Raw genomic sequence first — 23,545 nt, 5'->3', positions numbered from 1 at the left:
GTAACATTTACTTCTGTTCAAATCAGTAAGACTCAAAGCACGTAGGTACCAGTTAAGATGCAATAAAAGTCTATTCGAGTATATATACCAGTTGGATTATAAAAACAACCAATACAAAATAATGTTGCTAATTCTTAGCAAATCTTTTTTTTTTTTTTTTTTTTTTTTTAGCAAATCTTAATACATACACAGTACATTTTTGCCCTAGAAGAAAAAAAAGAACTTCCTCTTATTTACATATACATCCTAGGTCACAATGAAAGAATTTTAAATAAAATTAACCTGATTTGTTTGTGGGTTAAGTGACCCAACATGAGGTACTGTTGATCCTAGACATACAATTCTCTTCCAGGATAATAAAATACAGGCATCATTTGAGGGTAAATGAGTGAGAGGGAAGAGCTGAATTCCAAGGGCTAAGGCTTCTAGGGACTGATGAAATCATTAGTGGGACCAAGTTTCAAGGGAAAGAAGTCAAGTTGGGCCATCCGTCTGCTGAAAACCTTCTGGCTGCACAGCAGCCAGCCACTGACCAGTATCATCTGCTCAATCTGGGTCTTCCTTATTTCCCCTCCTGAGGCTTTCATTCTTTTCTTCCTCACTGTTGGCAACCTCCCATCCCCACCCCATTAATCCTTCATTCAATAAGCACCTGGGCAGCTCCAGGGCTGGCTCTGTGGTGGCATGTCCCTTCTTGCCGGTTCCCCAAAGGGCAATCCACCCCATGCCCTTCCCACTTCCCCAGTCCCAGGAGAGTCATCTGACACCTTGACTTCACAACAGCATACACTTATGCTCCTGTATCTTTTTGGTGACTATCCACAGCCTATTTACACATCGTGTGCATACTTATGTCAATACTCTACACAAATCTTTCCCATTAGAAAGACTCAGGTAACTCCCTATGTAGGAATTCCAAGTGAGCCTAATTTATGGGAATCCAATGGCAACCTCTAGCTTCTCTCTGGGTCATTCACTACTAAGGTATGTGATACTTTCTGGAGGGCCACTGGGACCAAACTCATTACCCTGGGTCCCTACAATACCACCTCCTAGAACATACATTTCTAGGTTCCTGCCTTGGATCTGGGACTCTCCCTGGCCTCTGCAAATGCCCCTCTCCTCAACACACCTTACCATGAACACACCCACATGTTGGAGACTGAGGGACAAGTAGCAGCCACAGCTGTAACCTGTAAGCCAAGTTCAGTTCAGAGCTCGAACAGCCACAAATATCTGACCTGTTGCTTCAGCCCTAGGGAATTCAAAGACACCTGGAACTTCCAAAGGGCTTCCTATTTCCGTTCTTCACCTGACCTTGTAGAACATGACATTCAGTTTATAATTCTGTGACAACTGCAAGGATTAAGAGCACAAGACTATACAAAGGGCATTCCAAAGAGAGGATTGCAAAAAAGCAGCCCAGCTTGACACAGATGCAGGAGATGGTGAGGCTTCAAACACCTCTGTTTTCAGATTTCCAGTCACCACAGCTCTGGCTCTGAAGCACGCAACAAAGCGACTTCATCCACTCTGAAGCTCTGATTCTTTCAAACAAGATTCAGATGCGGTGAAATGGACCCTGGCTCAGTGGGGCTGAAAGCCAGGAGCTGCCCACTCCCTCTGCTTTCTAAGCTGTTGTCAAGGCCACCGAGAGAGGCTCAGGTTGGGACTGTGAAGCTTCAGCTGCCTGCTTGGCACCCTGGGGCTCCTCACCCGGCAGAGCAAGCTCCTTGGGACCACATGCTGCCTTCTTGCACATGCGCACAGCAGAGTCTCAGACGTTACCAGCATGACAATTATACTCACTCTGGCATTCAACAATAAATGTTTCCAAAATCCTCAGCACGACTCAGGGTCGAGAAAAATCAGAGGTAAAGCAATAATTTTATTTGCTGCGATAAACCTACTGCTGGTATCCCTATAGGTAAATTCTATACTTCTTGCACACACACACATGGTGTCTAACATCTGAATGAGAAGGGTATTTTAAGATGCTATAGGAAAAGAGTTTTTTGAGAAGTGGGGTCGGGTGGAGGGAGAAGCACAAGAAAACTCTAAACTGAGCAAAAGGAAACACCTGTTGAAACACCACGGACCAACATATCAAAGGTAAATGCCATAAAGTCTAGGCATTAACCAGTTAGAATTTCAAGAAAACTGGCTGGTCATTCCATTTGCTGGTTTCTTGGAAAACTGAATACAGTGTCTGTGATCTACTTAGAAAGCATTTCAAAAGGAAAAAGAAGTTAGTCAAAAAGAGTAGAACCGAATGACCCAACTTCTAGATTATCTAAGATATCATTTTAAAGGCTTCTCATTCTGTTTTCTAACAAAAGAATGAGGTGTCCATGCCACACATTTGATGTGGTATAAAGAACCTGACTGCAGCATGTGAAACCAATTCCACTCCAACAAATACCTTTACAAAGAAAATCTCTGTATGCTAAAACAATCTCCAAACCTAGTCAACTTATTTTTATAGTCTTTGACATAATAATTTTACTAAATTTACTGTACTAGACACAACAGTAAAGAAACAGCCACAGTTCTTTGTAACAGGCTCACTGACAGTAAAGGCTGGCAACTTCAGGCACTTGTTTCCATACTCTCAACCACCACCACCCAGGGGAGAGGGGGGCCAGATCCCCTGGGGCAGCTGTGAACAGGGGCCTGGCATCATCTTTCCTTCACCTGCCAGGCCTCAACTCTGCCTACCTAGGCCAAATTTAATTGTCTGATGTTTCCCAAATGGCAATTTGTGTTTATGTGGATCTTCACATGCAAATACTTCCAAGGGACTGCAATAAATGATCTCTGATGTATTTTAATCCTTCTAACATTGAGGGTTGGGTACTACCCTGTTTGTGGCAGCTGGCCTTCTAATCAGTAGACAAGGTGCTACACACAGTCTATACAACCTGAATCTTTTATTCTTTTCAATGATAATTGGAAAAATCTTGCCATGACTTCTTAACTGAGTTCAGCTTCAGGGATACAGAAGGTGGGTAATGAAGACTCTCCTGGACTCCAAGCTTGTTAACAGATACCATGAGGTAAGGAACTTGCTTATTTCCAAAATAAGCTTTTAGTTTATAAAATTTGCAACACAGAAGAAACCAGCAAGCCCGTTAGGCCAGGCAGCCACTGCTCAAAGCCAGAGGTAAAACCCTCCCACCATTCCACAGGAGGTCTAGCTCAAATGTGTACATAGACCCTAATGAATGAGCACAGCTGAAATCAGAAAGCCTTGCTCCATAATCACTGCAGTCTCCTGGAAAAGCTCAGCTCATATCCACTGTCACTCCACGTGGCAGGAGACCACACAAAAGAGACATCGGGCAGAAAACATAACCCCAAATGGGGGGGGGGAGCTTTCAACACTATTCATGTATTAATGTGTGTCCTAATTTTTAAATAGCTTGATTAAATTGAACACAAGTTTGCTATTTTGTTGTAGTCAATAAAACTATCAAGTTCTGGGATCATACAAACAAGCCATTCATCATACCTAGGTAGACACGGCCTAAAACGCCTCTGGTGCAACACTCTATGCGGTCGTCGGTAATGGGAGAGCAGTGGGAGGGACTAAAAGCTTCTGGAAGAACCATCACTCAGTACGCATAACGTTCCTCAGAACTGCTCTCTGATAGACACGCCAAATCCCTCTTCTGGAACAAGGCCATTTACTTCCTTTGAAAGTGAATTAGAGCTGCCTCTCAGAATTTCTCCATTAGGGCCACTTATGTATCAGCTGCTTCAGAGTTCCATTGAAAAAAAGAAGAAGAAGAAAAAAAAAAAAAACGCCCAGAACCACCAGGCTGGCCTGCCACATCCCCAAGGAGCAGTATAGAAAAATCCTTTGATGTAGGGAGCTAGGAGAACCTGGGTCTTTGTGTTAAGAGAGAAGAAACTTTAAGTGCCATGTTGGTAACAAAGAAAGACTGAAACACTGAAAACAAGTCATCTTCTAAATTCAACCCAAGAGCAGAGTTTAAAAACTCGGGACCATAAAAGCAGAGTTTAAAAACTCTGAGCCGTAAAAACAGCTCAGAACCAGAGTTCCTTCCTTCCTTCCTCCATCCCACTGCTCTCCTTGCTTGACCATCACCCACTGTCAACTAGCAACAGTCACTCCTCGTGTGTCCTGGCCTTGCTCCAACTGCCCCATCCTGCTGAGGAGCATCTGCCTTACCTGCTTGCACTCCCTGGAGGCCTCACCTCCACTGCGTGTGTTTTAAGCTGTGAGCTCCCTTATAACTGAAGGATACAGAAAGTGGACCTCCCATCTGTATGATGGGCCTCAACTATAAAAAAATAAGTTTGTAAGTTGGATCAGAAATTCCTTGAGCGATAGTAACAAACTCATTCTAAAGAAGAATTCCTGTTTACCAAGATGTAATAAAATGTGATAAATTTACTCAGGCTTAAAATATCAAAAACGAAGACAAGTTTTTGGCACTTTTTTCCTTCATACACAAAAGAGCCGTATAGTCTAAATATTAGTTTTACAGAATTCCAGAGTGGAAGGATCACTTAATAGACCATTAAGGACAGCCTTATCATGTTTACAGATGAGAAAACTGAGGCCTAAACAACGTAAGTGCTCGACCCACAATTGCAAAGCTGGCTTGTGTCTGGATCAGATTCCCAAGTGAAGAGAGTAAACATGGGGCACTTTGGACCCACTGACATAATTCTTCTGGAGAGAGGCATGGCCTTACCTGCAACTGAGTTGGGCCGTGGCATTACTAGCGAGTTGGAGCTCTGAGAATAAGGGACCGGACCATCTCCAACTGAGGCTTCAGTTTTGGGCAGCACGCTCTCCGCTGACCCAGGGGGCTCCTCTTCTGCCACTGGGGAGCAATTATCTGCCCTGCGATCATGAAGCACTCCTTTCTGTACCCCTAACCTTAGGCTTCCGTCCTTATTCCATTCCAAACTGGAGCCACTCCGGTCATCATTTTCGGATGAACTTGTAATTGTGGCTGAAATGAGAGACCAAAATACTTTGAAGGAGGCCAGGCATAGCTGGGACTGTTGAGAGTTAACACAAGCACACTGCCCTCCCCGTGATCAATGGAAACTTTTCCAGTCCATGCAGATTTTTATCAAAGTATGTTTCATACAATATTTTGGTAAATTAGAAGAATGTTTACTTTATCAAGGAAAATGAACTAAGTCATTCTACAAGGGAGGGGGGGAAAAGCTGGTAAGATAATGAAAAAGCTATCTAAAAGTATCTGATTAATAGTAAATCTATGTAATTTAGAGATGATGTAGCATCTCTATTTAACAAAGATAAATTGCTCACAAAAGAATTCATGTCTCGTTAAATTCCTTTGAACCTATATATATTTTTTCCCAAATTAATATTTGTATACAGGGGGAGGGGACAAGGCGATACAACGGTTAATGCAGAAAAGATGCAGGAGAAAATTTATGAAAACAAAAATATAACTATGAAGTCAAGCAGAGAATTTGATCCTTAGAATTAAACTTAGTAAGGTCTGTTCAAAAAGAACCAGAGAGAGTGACTTGACTTTATTCCTCTGGCAGCACAGAATAGAAAACCTCCCAGCACACAGAAAACACAAGCATGGGAAGGGATGCTGGACTACAGAGTTATAATTAAGCTTCTAAGAAAGAAAACCAGCATGGAAAACCACCTCGGCAAAGGGGGAGGAATACGACACAAGAAAACAGCAATATTCACCCTACATGGCTTCTACAGCCACTTCCAATGTAAACACCGGAGCCCCTGCAAGCACAGGTTGCCGTGGACCCAACACTGGCTTGTGTCCAAGAGCCACGTCCTCTGACCCTTTGTGGTCCCTGTTTGCATCCCCACAGCCCAGGCCTTTACCAGAGAGAGCCAATGGGGTGTGGCAAATCGGAGCATATGGAGACCAGCACCTGGATTGAGCTACCCGCTTATCAGCAGGCTGGTGAATTAGCTCCAACAGCCTGTTATCTAGAATCAAAGGGTCTGAGTTTTGTTTTGCTTATTTTTACGATGCTCTTTAAAGGTTCAGAAGTAAAGACAAAACAATTTCCTTGCTATGACCGCAGGATACTCTGTCACGATTCTAAAATGGTCTTTACTCCTGCTGCTCCAAGTCTGGACTCATTATCCACGGCTTGTCTCCCTATTTAAAAATCCTTCCCGGGCAGCCCGGTGGCTCAGCGGTTTAGCACCTGCCTTTAGCCCAGGTCCTGGTCCTGGAGACCCAGGATCGAGTCCCCCATCGGGCTCCCGGCGTGGAGCCTGCTTCTCCCTCTGCCTGTGTCTCCGCCTCTCTCTCTGTGACTCCCATGAACAAATAAATAAAATCTTAGAAAAAAAAAAAAAATCCTTCCTGCATGCTGAAGCCTCAGACTATCTACCGCGATCTGGTATCTTCTTTCTGAGCAGCACAGCACCTGGCACATACTAAGTGCTCAACAAATATTTGCTTATTCAATGAAAAAGAAAATGAACAAACTTCTCTTCCAACTGTGGTCAGAGACACTACACTTAATCTCATTGTTATTGATTCAGGACTTGATATCCTGTCTCTATCCACAATCTAATCTGGGATAGGCCCATCAATGGGTGTCCGCCCTTACTCCCAGCATTTATTTCCAAGTATTCTATCAACAGTATTAAAACTGATTTCTCCATCTATTCGGAATCCATCACAGTCTTGTGTTTTATCAAAAGGACCATTCATATGAACATAAGTATATCAAGTATGACTCTTTCCACCCTGAAAATGCTGGTGGTGGTGGTGGTAATGGCAGCCACTAACATTTACTTAAGGTTACTATATGTCAGGGACTATGCTAATGCTTTATAGTAGAGTATTATAATTTATTAATGAGATCACTACTTATTAATAATTATGGATGGAAACCTTATTAATAAGTTGTGATTGTGATTGTTACAGGCCTTCATTTGTAAGTCTAGTGTTCCGGACTCAGAATGCTTTTCCCACAGACATCATTAAGTTCCCTCAACATCTAAGTTACAGGAAAAGTGCCAGCATGGGAGTGATTTGTTTGGTTTTATTTTGTGGCTGTTTTACTGTGGGGCACATGCTCTTAAGGTGCCCCAAATGTCCTCATTTGGGTACTCAGACAATCAAATGGATGTTTCTCCTCATTTGCTTTCCCTAAGTGCCATGCAATTCAGAGTCACACCCCAAGGATCTCCTAGGCCGGACCTCAAGCAGTGGGCAGAGGAACTGGGACTTCCCTACCTCCTGTTACAGGCACAGCACCAGAAGCAGCATTACGGAACAGGGGTGGCCTGGTCAGAGGTCCTAGATGGCGGGCACAGGCCGAAGGTCCTGTTCTTACCGTACAGCCATGAATGCTGGGCTCCTGATAAGGAAAGTTGGGGAGGGGGGCACTCAGCTGCAGGAATGGTAGGGAACAGAAGTCTAAGACAGGGCTGCCGTTTCAAAAGGCGGGTAAGTTAATATTGTGTATCTAAAGAAGAGACTCCCAACTGCCCTCATGATGTTCAGCTAAGACACACATTCCACTGTCCAGGTAGGTGACCGGCTCTCAAGCCCAGCGCCCTCCCACTAAGATCGCGAGCCACTGCGAGCCAGTGCCAGATGCAGCCTCCGCGGCTCGAAGCCCCTCAGTGTGCCTCTATCTTAGTTTAGGCACAGTGAAGCCCTGATGCAGATTCAACGGGGCAGTGGAAGGCCCAACATGCGCAGTCTCCTTGTATGACCCAAGAGACACACAGAACAGGGCAGCTCCACGGTGGCCAAGAAAAAGAAGCTGGTTCCTAAAACTAATGACAGGCTACTCAAAAATACTTATTTTTCTTCCAGGTGAATAAATTCAAACTCCTAATTAAGTTAGTCACTCGTCTTCAAGTTAGCGCGCGCGCACACACACACACACACCCCTACGGCAATATCTTCACTGTGAGGACTTACAAAAAAAAAACAACCCTCAGAAAACTAAGTGATGTTTGACATTTTCTGGAGACTTGGATAATCTTTCAAGTTCCCTCACAACTCAAAATTCTAACACTTTATTCCATCAACGAGTACAGATGCCAGCTCTGCCAATTAAGACTTGCCATCATCATTTAGACTGGGTCTCAGCCACTCTTCCAACACACAGTATTCTGTTAAATGAGTGATTTATCAGGCCTCGAGTTTTATTGAGCTAGGAGGCTAGGCTCCACGCTTCTCACTATTTAGAATTACTTTAGGTTTGGTCCTGCTCATTGATTCACACGTGCTACTTCAGACTCTCCGTATCGTTTGAAAACTCCCTTTAACCAGAGACACACATTCTCTTCCTCTGGAGTAAATGGCACGTTTAACTAGACCTACTAGTGCACACAGCTACACTACCTCCAGAGCACGTTCAAGACATATTTGGACATACGCATGATCACCACAACCCTGGACAAGAGGTGGACAGGCTGAGAACTGTCAGCCCCACTTTATAAATACAGAACAGACTTGGGAGAAACTAATCTCTTTCCTTATTTCTTTCTTCTCCCCTACCCCGTTCCCTCCAACACACACAGTTACTGGTACGTCTAACACAGCCCTTTTGACGGCCCACACACCATGTATTAAAACTCCCTTTGCCTTACATAGCTCTCAACCAGAAGTGTCTGTGACTAAAAATATTCTGCAGTTCCTTAAAAACAGTAGCCCCCCAGGCAGGGGCTAGTGGAGGGAAGCCAGTCCTGGGCAGACAGTAGCCAAGATGAAGTTCCCGGACTAGGAGGTGGGAGAGACAGACTACTTAGTCATTAGATGCTTTACTATATAAAGTACTGCAATAAAACTACATGCCTTCCTCCTTCCCGGCTTTCCTGCACCCCCTTCTTTGCCCATTGAAGGTTCTTTCATATATTGAAAGCATAGTTAAAACGTTTGAAAAACAGTGTTAAGTTCAGGACCCAGTAAGCAGTTTGGTGGGATCTAAATCAAGTAATAGGTTTAAAGGAACATTAAAAAGAAAACAACTACACTGTCAGTCCATAATTGTTAAGGAACTAAGGGCCACTGACATCAAATGGATACTGTACAGAGGTGCCTGGGTGGCTCAGCTGGTTAAGTATCTGCCTCCATCCTAGGTCGTGATCCCAGGTCCTGGGATGGAGCCCCATGTCAGGCCCCCTGCTCATCGGGAAGCCTGCTTCTCCCTCTCCCTACTGCTCGTGCTCTTTCTCACTCACTCAGTCTCTCTCAAATAAATCTAGAACAAAACAAAAGGATACCATACAGATAGAGCAGAATTCATCGGCCTTTGAGATGAAGAAAAGAGGTAAAAAGTGCAAAGAGCTTGGGTTTGAACCTTGGTTTCTCCTCCTCAAGAACCCACAAGGGGTAAGTCTCTCTAGGCCAAGTACTAGGAATGGGTACATTTTTGTCTTTAACTTACAAACATTATCATATTGTGTGTTTGAGTTTCTCTTTATACTGGCTACTAAGATTCATCAAACTTTCTACCCACTGATAAGCAAAATGAATAAAGTCTTACCAACCTGACTCCCAACTTCATCTTTTCTCTAGTATTTTTATTTTTTTTATTGAAGTATAAACGAATGTTACATTAGCTTCAGTTGTACAATATAGCGATTCAACAATTCTTTACATTGTGCTGTGCTCACTGCAAGGGTAGCCACCCTCTGTCTCCATACAACGCTACCACAAGACCACTGACTACATTCCCAATGCTGTGCCTTTCATCTCCAGGACTGACTCATTCCTGAACTGGACACCTATATCTTCCTCACCCCGTCCCCCTACCGCCCTCCCCCCTTTCACTTCCTCCTACTTTTTTTTTTTAAGTTTTTTTTTTTTTTTAAAGATTTTATTTATTTATTCATGAGAATACACAGAGAGGAGAGAGAGAAGCAGAGACACAGGCAGAGGGAGAAGCAGGCCCCATGCAGGGAGCCTGACGTGGGACTCGATCCCAGGTCTCCAGGATCACACCCTGGGCTGCAGGCAGCACTAAACCGCTGAGCCACTGGGGCTGCCCTTCCTCCTACTTCCTTTTCCCAAATCTTATCTCCATGGGGGGGCAAGGGGGGACGGTACTTATTTTTACCAAATGTCTATTTGTAAGCATTCCAAATCCACTGGGGAGGGATTAAGTATAAAGTAGCCTTAGGAAATAACAGCAGTGGCTACCATAAATATAATAGTGTTTACTATGTATGGGCTCTGTTCTTTTTTTTTTTTTTTTTTGTATGGGCTCTAAGTCCTTATTGTATCTCAACTCACTGTATACTCCTACCAGCCCCACAGGCAGGGAAGTTCCATAAAGCCTGAAGCCTTGTGGCAGTGGTCTACACTGTTCTGATCACATCACGCTATCAGAAAAATCTGAGCATACATCCCAAATACTTGCATTTACAAGTTATGTAGATACAGTACCCTAATCTATAATACACAGAAAAAAAATTGGAAAAGACTTAAAAAAAAAAAACAAATGGACATTTTCTTCAAGCGCTCCATAGATGGTCTTGTATTCTCCATTTTCAAAGTCAGGGGTCTCTGAAGAGAGAGTCCTTTGTCCTTCCCCAGACTGTGGAGAAAATCAGATACAAGTTCACGTATGTGATGTGCTTCGTATCTCATGAGTACCCAAGAATGTTTTCTACCCCATACACAACTGAAAATAGAGTAGCACTGAAAAAAACAAACATTTTTAAACTTCTGTATCCAGTTTAATGATTGACCTAGAGTTTAAAAGTTAAAACACTGGACCAATGAATTAAAGATCAAACAAGAAAAGGACATAATGGTTGCTTAGAAAAGTGGGAGAAGGGAATGAAAAACGGAAATCCAGCTAGTGTGGAGACCGCCTCCTTTGACCTGACAGAGTAAAGATCACGAACAACTCTGGAAGGAGAGACCGGAATCTAAATGCTACCGGGCAAAGAGGAGAGAGACAAGTTAGGGAAGCACCGTGCCCAATACCCTGGTCTTCCCGGCCAGACAGGATTCGCTTCTTCCCTCGCCCACCCCCCACCGCCCCCAACATCTTCCATGGTTCTGACTGCCATGACGCATTTTGGGTTTCCCCAAGTGGCAAAGGGCAGGCCTGCCAGAGATGAAACCAGCCTGCCTGAAACCTTCAGACAGAAACGCCAGACTGGGCTTCTCCGTCTGCCCCACCTGCAAACCAACCAACCACACAGGGAACAGAGTCGGCTCACCTGGAGGCACTGCTTTTACCTCCCTCAGCCCAGCAAGGAGAGGACTCCAGGGAAGACCCCACCTTGGAAGGCCACAGGGAAGGTGGCCTGAGTCACCCACCTGTGGCTTCTCTTTGCACAACTTCTGGCAGAGAGCAGTCGGCCTGTGGCCTTGCCCAGGGGTGCTGTGCTTCGGCTCGCGGCAGACAGGTCTCTGTACCACATCTCCGGCTCGGGGTTGCCAGCCTTGCGCAAGGCACGCTCTGCTAGGACATGCAGCGGGGCCAGGGACCGGAGCCACAGCTCACAGTGGCATTTGTCAGTCCCTTGGACTGTGGAAACACCTCAAGGACTGGCAGGGACAGGGAACTAGAGGAGGGGAAGACAGGCCACACTGCCCCAACCCAGTCAGACACAGCAAGTAACAGCCTCCAGAGAAAAGCCTGTGGATTTACACAAGAGCAGTTTTCTAGCCATAACACCCAACGCCTTGTTTCCATAAAGCTTCACCTACCCTGTATGCTGGAGGTATAGACACTGGAGCTTTGGACACAGTCGAATGATTCCACAGAGTTCTGCACTCTTCCAGTAAAGAGCACAAGGCACCATCAGTGGTTAGTATTATGCACCTACAGCATACATCCCTCCATCAGGAAGTGACAATCACTGCCATGTTTTAAACCTTTTTAGTAATTGATAACTTGTCCAGGTCTCCAAGGGCAGAAGACCACTCTTTGGTTCCACAGGTGGACAAGTTTTGAAACAGATACTGAACCTGAAATTTATTGTACCACTACTGAACAAACTTGTTCCTGGTACACAGTAGGTGCCAATAAATGCTTGCTGCACCAACAGAACGGCCCCCTGAAGAATCCAACCACAGTGTGAATACAAGTACAGCAGGCATTCTGCTGCCTCGAATCATGGCTAAGGATTTCTTTCCCACATTAAGTGTATTACCAAATTACATATGTAAAGACAAATTTTCCTCCCTCACCCAAGAGATAAAAAAAAAAAAAAGCTTCTATAATTAAGAATGATTTTTTAAATTGCAGGCAATGCAGCAAAATGAATATTAACACAGATCTGAAACACTCTAAATAGTTATTACCAAATCAATTTCAAAGCATTTCAATTTAGTAGCAAGCAGGGCAATACAGGTGGCAACAAAGCAGTATTAGCATAAAATCAAAAGGGCAGGATTTACAACACGTTAAAAATGAAAATAAAATACAATTAATTCCTCTTTGTATGCGTCTCTCTCTGCATCTGATCATCTCCCCTGGCACACAAAGTCCTTGTATTTACAAGGAACAAAAGGTCTCTAGCTACCTCAGGAATCAATTTCATTTTACAAGCCCAGAAGGGAGTAGAGTTGAGTCACGGAAGATCAAAGTCGACCACGATAAACTTTTTTTTAATATCCTAAGCAACTGGCCAGAAAAACAAATATTATCAAACTAGAGTTTCCCTCAGTTGGTTAAGCGCCAGCAGGATGCTCATCAAGTATCCAGTATTTCCTGCAAGCCACTTTTACAGAAGAAATGTTCCTGTGAAGGTATTCCCCTGCCTAAACTTACACCTGCCTTCCAGCTTCAAAGGGAGAAAGAGCAAACACAAGCTGCACCCCATCTCCCCACCAAAGAAAAGGGAAAGGCAGCAGGAAGAGCCTAAATTCTTTACCCTTTTCATATTCTCAGTACTTAATCTCCTGAAAGCTATAGGGCCTGTTGGAATGTGGTGGCTCAGGTATTGGGAAGCTGGGCAGGTGAACAACACACCTGCTTTGTGTGGGAGACATGCCCCAGTGGGGGAGATGTGGACACCACCCACTCGGAAAACCCCTCCTCCTTCATGGAGCTGTCCTAACACCAACTCTCAAAAAGAAACAGATCTGGAATACTACAAAAGTAATTTGGAGATTATAAATGTCAGCAGGTACAAGCAGATAGTAGAGAAGGGCCTGGAAGGGACAAATGACTAACTTTTTTTTTTTTTTTTTTAATTTTTATTTATTTATGATAGTCACAGAGAGAGAGAGAGAGGCAGAGACATAGGCAGAGGGAGAAGCAGGCTCCATGCACTGGGAGCCTGATGTGGGATTTGATCCCAGGTCTCCAGGATCGTGCCCCGGGCCAAAGGCAAGCGCCAAACCACTGCGCCACTAACTTTTAATGGCCTCTTACTCAGCCAGAATTTTTCTAATTGCTACCTGTAAGTCCTTCTCCTGGGCACATCTATTATTAATGTATAGGAAGAATTTTTTTTTTTTTTTAAATCTTGATAGGGAGGCTGGATTTTGTTTGTTTCTCCTCATCCAATATCCATTCCCTTTCTTCCTAAATAGATCAATAATCCTTTTTTTTTTTTTTTAAGATTTTATTTCTTTTACTCATGAGAGACACAGAGAAAGAGGCAGAGACACAGGCAGAGGGAGAAGCAGGCTCCATGCAGGGAGCCTGATGTGGGACTCAATCTTGGATTCCAGGATCATGACCTGACCCAAAGGCAGCTGCTCAACCACTGAGCCACCCGGACGTCTCTAATCCTTTTATTTTTTTAAACACGCACATGCACACGGGGCAGCCCTGGTGGCTCAGCGGTTTAGCGCCGCCTTCGGCTCAGGGCCTGATCCTGGAGACCTGGGTTCGAGTCCCACGTCTGGCTTCCTGCATGGAGCCTGCTTCTCCCTCTGCCTGTGTCTCTGCCTCTCTCTCTGTATCTCTCATGGATAAATAAATTAAATCTTAAAAAAATAAATAAAAATACACACACAAATATTGATCATGATACGGACACAGACAAAAACTAAACAATATGTTTAAATCAAAAAGTGCTTGTTAAAACCCACTGATTTCAGTGATGCTTTTTAAAAAATCAGATTGGGGAGTACCTGGGTGCCTCAGTTGATGAAGCATCCAACTCTTGGTTTTAGCTCAGGTCATGATATTATTAGAGTCCTGGGATCAAACCCTGCATCAGGCTCCACGCTCAGCAGGGAGGCTGCTTGAGGATTCTCGCTCCCTTTCCCTCTGCCCCTCCCACCACTCACACACTCTCTGGTCTCTAAAATCAATCAATCAATCTTTAAGATAGATAGATAAATAATCGATCAGATTGGCTTTCATACACATTCTAGTGAGTATAACCTAATTTTTTTCTGAGCTGAGATTAATACAGTTTACAATTTCCACTTGTTAACAGCTAGAAGCAAGTTTATTCAAAGGAGTGTCACTAAGAAAAACGTATTCTCGGGCATGGAGGAAACATCTATAAAAGCTACTTCTTTACCAAATTTTCCTTTTAGAGCAAGTTATTAAAAAGCTACCTTATGCTGACTGGGTATGGTTTCACATTTAGAAGGTCCTCACCTTGCAAATTTGAAAAATCGGACAATAATTTCTAGGTAATGCCAATTATTTTAACATGTCAAGAGTAGGACATTTATATATATATATGTATATATATATATATATATAAACATGAAACATATCATGTAACTTTAATGACATGTCATATATATATGACATATATATACATGAAACATATCATTTAACTTTAATGACAAGACACAGCTTAAAATACAAACGACATTATAATATATACATATGTATGTGTGTATATATGTATATATATGTATATATATATACACACACACACACATTTGCACACACATACTTGTACTTACTTTAAAATATATACATATCTATTTATAGGGAATTCAGTTATGCCCATCCAGCTGAGACAGTATTTGTACTGTCTCACGACAGAATTATTATACTTCTAAAGAATATTTTAAGAACTTGGACCTCCTCAAACAGGACGAGGTAGGACTGCCCTCTGCATAACATGATAAAGTTGGAACAGAGGGCACGGAGGTTCTGCTAAGCCCTGACCTCTGCACAAAAAAACCGGAACGAGTCCAATAAATTTTTCTAATGGTCATTATTCTGCCCTTTTTCCTACTAAGCCATTCCTAAAAAGGGAATTCTCTTCACCTGCGATACATCAAAACCAGCAGAAACAGATCTGGGGGCGGGGGAGGGGGGGGCACCCTGTGGCAGCCCCATCAGAAGGCCAGCTAATAAGCATGGGGAATGCAACCTCTCCATGGCATCTGTTGGGCAAAAACATATAGGTTAAATATAATCACCATGATGGAAATAAGCCTACATATTAAGAAGAGGGCTAGGAATGTTTAAGGATGGGCTAACACTATTTGAAATTTCCCCTAAGTGCCCTAAATAAACAGTGCTAATTAAACTGTACATGCAGCTCTGAGCCCATGTGGGCGCCTGCAGCTCCCCAAAGATCGAAGTGCCACCCCAACTGTGTGGACTTGTTACCAGCCCACCCCTGATACCTCTGCCGCTCCAACCTAAGCTCTAGGGGTAAACAAATCTTAAACAACTTGAAATGGAAAATTAAATGGAAACTTCTTCCCCATCTCTCCAGAGCCTGTGGAATTCAGAACACGGATCCTAATCAGCCTATTACAAGCAGCCGCCAGGCCTTCCAAAGCAGGAAGCCAAGGTATCTTCGCCTTCATCTTTGCCCACTAAGATCACTGCGTTCTTGAATATTTTATTTGGTTAAACATTTAAGATGCCTAAAGGCTGCCATTCCCAGGCTACACCTTATAAAAACAGTCCTGTTCCTCAGGTAGAAAAACCACACGCCCCACCTCCAGCAATCACAGAACCACAACTGAGTCACAGATCCCTACTCGGTGAAGAGGCCGTGAAACCTGCATACCCTGTATTGATTGAGGACAAAGGAAGCTCTCTCCCTCCTCTGCCTCACCACTCCTGCCTCTTCAAAGACCTGTGGCCATAGTCTGCCTGGAGAGGAAATACTTGCTTTTTCTCCTTCTCCTACCAACCACATCTCCCATGTGTCCCCTGGCAACAGAATCTAGTTCTGCAGGTCATGGAAGGAGGGCAAACAGAGGAACACGGTCACCAGCACAGCGCTTCCCTCTCAGCCATCTATGGTCCTTACTCCCGGCAGGAGATCAACTAAGGAGAAAGGAGCACCATCCCCAACGCTGGGGACCTTCCATACAAGAGGGACTTAGATTTGCCCATTACTCCACTTCATCTCAACCATCACCGTCTTTATGTGAAGCTGAGTTAAGGGAACATGTCTGGGATCCCTGGGTGGTGCAGCGGTTTGGCGCCTGCCTTTGGCCCAGGGCGCGATCCTGGAGACCCGGGATCGAATCCCACGTCAGGCTCCTGGTGCATGGAGCCTGCTTCTCCCTCTGCCTGTGTCTCTGCCTCTCTCTCTCTCTCTCTGTGACTATCATAAATAAATGAAGAAAAAAAAAAAAGTTCTTAAAATGAGAAATTTAAAAAAAAATAATAATAAGGGAACATGTCTGACTTCAGCCAAGGAATGACGGATGGCCCCAACAACATGAAACAGGTCATTTAACGACAAGACACAGCTTAAAATACAAATGACATTAACAGATGTGACAACGCCAACTTGGAATGGGAATCTTGCATAGCTCCTTCAGTAGCTCTCAACTCTTGAGTAGTACTCAACTCTTCTCTACTAGAAGGCCAGTAGAGAGCCAGAATAATATAAATGAGATCCCCTCCATAGGGAAACAAAAATAATTTAAAAAAATATCAAGTAAATTGAAGGAAAATATTGAGGTGCTATGGAGAGTGTATAATAGGGAAAATAACCACTCTGGGATTGGATGGATGCATTAAATCAAATACTAATTAAGAGTGCTGGTATTCCTGCAGCTCGATCTTTCCTTGACAAGGCAGGAAACCAAACTGGCAACTGTTCCTTTTCCCTCTTTAGAATACTTTTTAAGTCACAGCACTGTATCTCACTGAAAGAGAGAGAAAGAGAGAGAGAGAAAGAGAGAGAGAGAGAGAGAGAAGAGAGAGAAAGAGAAAGAAAGAGAGAGGGAGGAAAGAGTGAATGCATGAGGCATTTTTCAGTCATTGAAAAAGTTTCTGTCACAACAAGAAACTGGCTTGGCTATAATCAGAGGCGGGTAATGCCCATGCCAGATCATAGAATGAAAAGAGAACAGGCTATCCAAAATACCATGGAGCACTGAACTCTTTGAACAAGATAAACTCTTGGGAGGAGAGGACATTTCAGGAGAGTGAAGGATGCTGTCAAGGGAGTCAGCTGGCTACTGCAGAATATACCACGGACTCGGCTGTGGTGACAGCTCAGAGAGGGCATGAGCACAGAGGTAACACTGGGAAAAACGAGTTGGACCAAATGGCAGATGGGGAAGCAGAGTGAGGTGGGAACAGGAAACCAGCAGAGTAAGTGAAAGAATTTAAATTCACTATGACAACCTCAAACCACCACTTGAACACGATGTCCAGAACCAGGTAGTCTACGGAGACAGACACTGAACAAGTCTGGGGGTGTCTGTAGAATGGAACGTGACTTCTAATGGCTACGGGGTTCTTTTTGGGGTGAAAGGTGCTAAAATCAGATTGTGGCAGTGGTTACACAACTCTGAACAGACCAAATACCATTCAGTGGTTTCAGTGAGTGAATATTATGGTATGTGACTGCATCCCAATAAGATAATCAAAACCAAATGAGACAGAAACCTACCGGGAGGGCCTGATCCACATGAAAACTGAGGACAGAGGCAGCCACCCTTATGCTAAGGGCCCCTCCGAAAGCTACGGTGAGTTCTACAGCCAGGGAGCCCAAAACCCAACCCCAGTGATCTCACAGATCTTCTGAGGCAACCCCCAAAATACACAGTGCATGGACCTGCAACTTGGTTTTGAAATAGCAGATAAGACTAGAGAAAATTAGGAGTTCAAATGTCATTCCCTTTGACTACATACATACTCATGTGGAAGTAAGTGGGGTTCCGTCCACACTAGAATGTAAAGTATCCCTCAAAGACATGTGCGTTAAGTCAGAAAAACAAAAGGAGCTGCACATTCAGCTGAGCATTGTAATGTGAGACCAAAAACTACTGAACTAATCAGAATTCTTACTTTAACAGAGAAGGAAAGAAGGGTGCAAAGAACTCGAATGTTATGCAAGTGTTTACCAAGCTAAGCACCCTAGGAGTCAGGACTAGAATCTGTGTCTCCTGATCCACAATTCAGGACAACCAGACCTACTGCGTGGGTGTCAGTGTGCAGGGGCAAAGGATGGAGTCTGAGAAAATTCTGGCCTTAAAAAGAGTGGTCAGATCCCATGAAAGGAAATTCAAGAACAAATACCTGGAAATAAGTGAGGAAATAAAAGGACCTTGAGATTGGGTTGGGAAGACACCTCAAAATGCAGGTTTATTGCCCCGTTCTACGTCCTAGTGGGACCATATCCCCAACAGATGGACTTAATCGATGAGGAGGTCAGATTTTTTAACGTCACAGGCCAGATCCGATCTGGAGATTTTTTAACCAAATGAGCCCAGTGTTATAAAAATAGACACCAAGGAATGTAAAAGCTGATGCTTCGTCCTCTCGGCTGTCCACGGAGCCAGTGCCATCTGCAGAGAGCAGGGCGGGCCCTGGCACACCGACCTTCACAGACCACGCTCAAATCCTCTTAAGAAGTGCCTGCTGAATGCTCTGGCTGACGTGTGTTGAGCTGTTATGTTACCGAGCTGTGTGCTTCTTACCTATAATTCCACTGTCCTTGCTTTCCAGGGTGGAACTAGGGCTGCTAATGGTCTCACAGGGACTTTTGTTGGCTGCCGTCTTGCTGACACAGCTATTCAAGGTTGAGCAGGGGCTATCGGTGCTAGGAGATGCGGTGCTGCTTGTTAGTGTGGAGCAAGGACTGATGCCTTGGCTCAGAGCTGTGCACTGCAAGACGAATGGAAGGAGGAGTTAGCACGGCTTCACACAGGATGCTTCTACACAGTCTTTTGTTTCTGACGCCCAAGCAGAAAAACTAAAAACAGGAACATGGAAAACAGTTTTGTATTTTTTTTTTTTTTAAATAGAAGGGGCTTCATATAGATGTGCTCTTTCAAATTTTACAAGAGAAATGTCTTTGTCCTGTCCCCCTCCCCTCTGATGATGATTATTATTATTATTTTAAAAGGGCAGTCTTAGAAATAATTTAGTGGGAACGCACATTCATAAAATAGAAATAGCAAACAAGCAGACTTCCTTTCATTTAAAGCCTGCAGAAGACAAATGGGTTCTTTGACCTCTGTACGGAAAACCTGGGAACTCTGGTTTTTGTAATGTTTCACGAGCACTGCAGCCCAATTCAACTCCTGAAGATTTATGGGCTCTGCGATCAGGGCAAGGAGGCTGGTGGCCACCACCATCTCAATCAGTGCATGACACCCTCCCAGGGACCCTGGGGTGGGGGGGAACTCTGGCCCCTCATTGCCATGCAAACAGACACATCTCGATTCAGAAGCAGCAGGCTCCTGGTTCCCTAGGATGCCAAGCACTCTCCCGTGCACAAGCCATTTGATTCCATCTTATTTTGTCTGTGCCTCATCTCCTACAATTCCTCATCCCGCTGACCCTCCAAAATCTCAACTGCTTAAACACACACACACACACACACACACGAAATCATATCCCAGAGCAGCCAGCTGAGAAGAACAGCGTTAGGAAGATAAAAGTAGCATCATGACTATGGGATTCTCTCGGCCACTTAAATTCATTGAGCTGTTCTTTCCGGGGTGGTAACTCGAAGGTTAATGTGGACACATCCCGAAGTTCTGCACCCTTCTGCCTCTCCACCCCGCCCCCCCCCCCCCCCCCCTGCAGAAACCACAAACTGTTGAAAGAAATTTCAATACACGACAGCCCAGACTCCTTTGCCTGAACAGTGACTGCCCCCCTTGGGGAGGCGGAGAAGATGGCTATGCCTTCACGCATCCTCTGAGCAGGTATGATATGCGGTGTCTTCCTCGGGCATTACCATGGTCTCATTGTTTTCTTCAATGGTTATGTGTGTGGCACTTGGGATCCCTTCTCCCAGTAAAAATCCCAGCCTTGTCAACAGTTCTTGAGCTGCCGGAGAACAGCTCGGTTCATTATCGGCCTTTGCTTCTGGAACAAAGAAAGAAAACAATGAAGATGCCCCTCTGGGGAATTTCAGTTTTGCATCTGGAGGAGCTGGCACTACAGCTGCTTGTCTGGTGCTTTTGTGTATTTTTTATAAAATGCACAAAGTTTGACAATGCTGCCGGTCCTCTAGCAATACATTCTAATTAAGAGGCTGACAGGTTAAGAAAACAGTAAAAGAGAAAAAACGCCAAGTGCAAAGAGTGAAATATTTGACCTGAATCAGAATGCAGTGTGATTATATGATAGCAATTCCTATTTCCACGGCATGTGAAAAACGAGTACACTACAGGCTACCAAAGGGGCCTGCTCTTCTTAACTCTTTAAGAGCACAGGGTAGCCAATGCCCACAGGAGCCTGAAATAAAGTTCAACCCAAGTGCCATGCTGGCAGAGACTCAGGCTGCTCAGAGGCTGGGGTAAAACTGGAATCCAAGCTCTGGTTCACCAAAGCACAGGCAGAACTACTTTGGTGGAAACGTGCTATGCATACCCCACAGCAGTAGAAGTCAGAACTGGGACTTGAACTCAAGGGTCAACCATCAGGAATCTTCTCTCAAAGATTTCGAATCCCAGCGAAATGTGTCCCAAGAGACAAGGCCCAGTAATACACTCTGCTGTTCACGTGGAGATAGAGAGCAATCAGGCTGTGTTCTCTGCACACTCCACAGTGATGCATGGAAGCAAGGTTAACCTGAAGGTCACGGGGTGTGCTTGCAACCTTTCCCTTCTCTTCCTCCCTGCCCCCACCCAAGGAGCTGGCCATCTTGCCTTTTGCACTAAGAAGAACTGTATTGTTCGGTTTAAATGTTGAGCTATAGGTTAACCTTGTATCCAAAAGCCTGAGGGAACTTAAATACCGGTGATGAAATGATACTCATGTCATTCTAACACCTCTCCTATATTTTTAAAATCAGCAACCATCAGGGAATGAAATAACGTATAAAGCAAACTCTGCTTACAGAAGTTCAAACTTAAGAACAATATGCAACCTGTTATATACTCACTCATCTTAATGTTTTGTTCCTTTTTGTTAATCGTCTAGAGATGCAAACCCATATGTTCATGAACCAGTTTTTCCCACATGTGGAAATCTGCAGATAGCAAGTCTTAGAAATATAACATGAGGAAAGTATAAAATAGCAGTGTTACCTATGAGCTATGATGTCACCACCGAAGTTCAATGCTAACTTCGCCTTTTGTAAGGAACCTCAAAATCAAAACAAGTAGAGCTGAGTAGATTTTCTGTATTAGTCTCACTCGCATATCATTTTTACTCAGTCATGCTCCCAGGGCAGCAGCTACAAGGGATCAGGCTGGCTGTACCTTCAAGGAAGGAAAAGCATCCCACCCATTGCTTACCCTCAAGAGCTCCCAAGGTTTGTGGCAAGAATTGGGGTTTGGATGTTTCCAGCTTGGATGTTTCTTTAGTTGCTCTTAAAAACTGCAGGGGTAAAATAACCAAGGCTTGGTTGTTCTGGGTTAAGAGAGCCCACATGTTTTTAGATCATTTGTGTTAAACTCACAACAGGAAGGGCAGTGGCCCTAAGCCATAGGGGGTAAGAGAGCACCCCAGGGCAGGTCAACCATACCCAACCACACCTAGAAGGCCACTTGACAAAAGGTCCCTTCCCACCAGAGATTTCCAACCATATTTTGATTCCCAAGGTACTTGGGCATTTGGGAAAAGCAGGCAGGAACCAAACCAAATCAGCAAAACTCAGGCACACCCAAGGGCTGAACCACTTCAGAACAGGATCAGTCCCACCCTCCCTTGCCCCAAGGCTCAGGCAGAGCAGCTCTTTTAGCTCAGGTGGCAGCTGGACCAGAGGGAGAGAAGAGGATGCAGATGGAAAGGGGAAGAAGTGGGTAAGGGGGCAGACACAGCAGTTTCTCTACTCTACACCCCCCTTTCCTTTGAAATTATCTCTAGCCTGCTCACTGTGAATGTGCCCCTGAATGTCTAGCTTCTGGTTCAACCTGAAACTCCAGGGAAAGTGCCAGAAACTACTCCCAGTTGGCAGCTGCTGTGGAGACACACAGAACAGCTGCATAGGCTTGGCTGCCACAAAATTTACCCTGACGACAAATGAGGCCATAGCCTATTGCTCACATGGGACTCACTCTAAGATCCTGCAACCCACATAAGTCCCTGGGAGATAGGGTGCCCCCTAAGGAGTCACTGCTTGCCTCCACATTATGTCCGCAAACACCCCAAATTGCCACGGTTTTCATTAAAACATATATATTTATGCAAAGACAACGGACTCCTCACCCAAGCCTTTTCTCTTCAGACAAGTTGGGAGCTGTGGCAACAGGTTTAATGTCTGAATTGACAGGACACCCGCAAGTTCATTATCAATTTGTTCTCTTAATTATTCAGCCTGGACGTGGATGCCACCAAAGTTCCAAAACCTTCCCTGCGTTTCGGATGAATGAACAGACATCCTTTATTTCAGTAGGTCACTGCAATTTCATTTTGTCCAAAAGCTTTCCAACGGTCTTTTCATATTACTCTCTTTTCTCCAATGTCATTCTAGCGACCTTCCCCTCAGAAGGCCCCTTCAGTTTGAATTCCTTAATCCATGTCAAACCATCCACATTCTCCCCTCTCTAACACACAGAGCTTTCGCTCCCTGAACTTTTCATTCTGGCAGGACCACCCTTGGGTGAAGAGTGACAGTGCCATTTTGGGAGAGATGAGTTGCCTACAAACTCACACTGATAGGCTGTGCTGTGAAATTAAAATGCATTTCTACTTCCACAGTCCACCACCAAATACTGAGATTTGAATACTCGGGTAAGATTTTCTTAGAGCTCATTCTTACTCCAAAACGACCCCCAAACCAAAATCAATTGGGACATTCTAAATGGAAAGTATTTTATTCGTGTAGTTAATATTAAATCACTCATCAATAATAGGTGTACCTGACCCAAAACCAGTGGGATAAGAACTGGAGAGAAAGACATTATTTCTTACCAACACTTTACATCTCACGAATTTAAATATCCAAAGAATTTATGACTGCTGTATTTGGAGTTGAAAGAATAATTGGCCTCCCACTTCCTGGGAATGCATTAGACAAGTGAAGAGTGATATTGCTTCCCAATAATGTTTTCATGGAATCTTCAATCACACCATAATGGAGTATTCAAGTGGAGAAAGGCAAAGAGAATTTCTTGGGTCACTTCCTGTCTCTTTTTACCTAATCACACTTCTTAGATTTGCAGCACCAACACTCAGGTACAGTCCATAAACTGACCAGCTCCCAGTTACTGCCATCGTAACTTCTAATCCATTTGTGCCCCTTATAACTACCCCCTCC

The 23,545-nt window shown here is 44.2% G+C and overlaps 1 protein-coding gene across 7 annotated transcripts in view; it reads right to left on the bottom strand.

Annotated features, from left to right (window-relative positions):
- TANC1 (tetratricopeptide repeat, ankyrin repeat and coiled-coil containing 1) overlaps positions 1-23,545 on the bottom strand; it is a 229,345-nt gene that overhangs the window by 59,044 nt on the left and 146,756 nt on the right. For 4 of the 7 annotated variants that reach the window (XM_041721675.1, XM_041721670.1, XM_041721674.1 and 1 more), the window contains 3 exons: positions 20,075-20,205; positions 18,807-18,993; positions 4,725-4,988 (listed from right to left, as the gene is read on the bottom strand). In XM_041721675.1, the coding sequence (XP_041577609.1) occupies positions 4,725-4,988; positions 18,807-18,993; positions 20,075-20,205 (582 nt within the window). The remainder of the gene's footprint in view (positions 1-4,724; positions 4,989-18,806; positions 18,994-20,074; positions 20,206-23,545) is intronic. The other 3 variants (XM_041721671.1, XM_041721673.1, XM_041721676.1) reach the window with 2 other exon arrangements.

Source organism: Vulpes lagopus, chromosome 11 (assembly GCF_018345385.1).
Source record: "Vulpes lagopus strain Blue_001 chromosome 11, ASM1834538v1, whole genome shotgun sequence".
In the NCBI taxonomy this organism is placed as follows: Eukaryota; Metazoa; Chordata; class Mammalia; order Carnivora; family Canidae; genus Vulpes; species Vulpes lagopus.
This window is presented reverse-complemented; position numbering and strand designations above follow the sequence as displayed.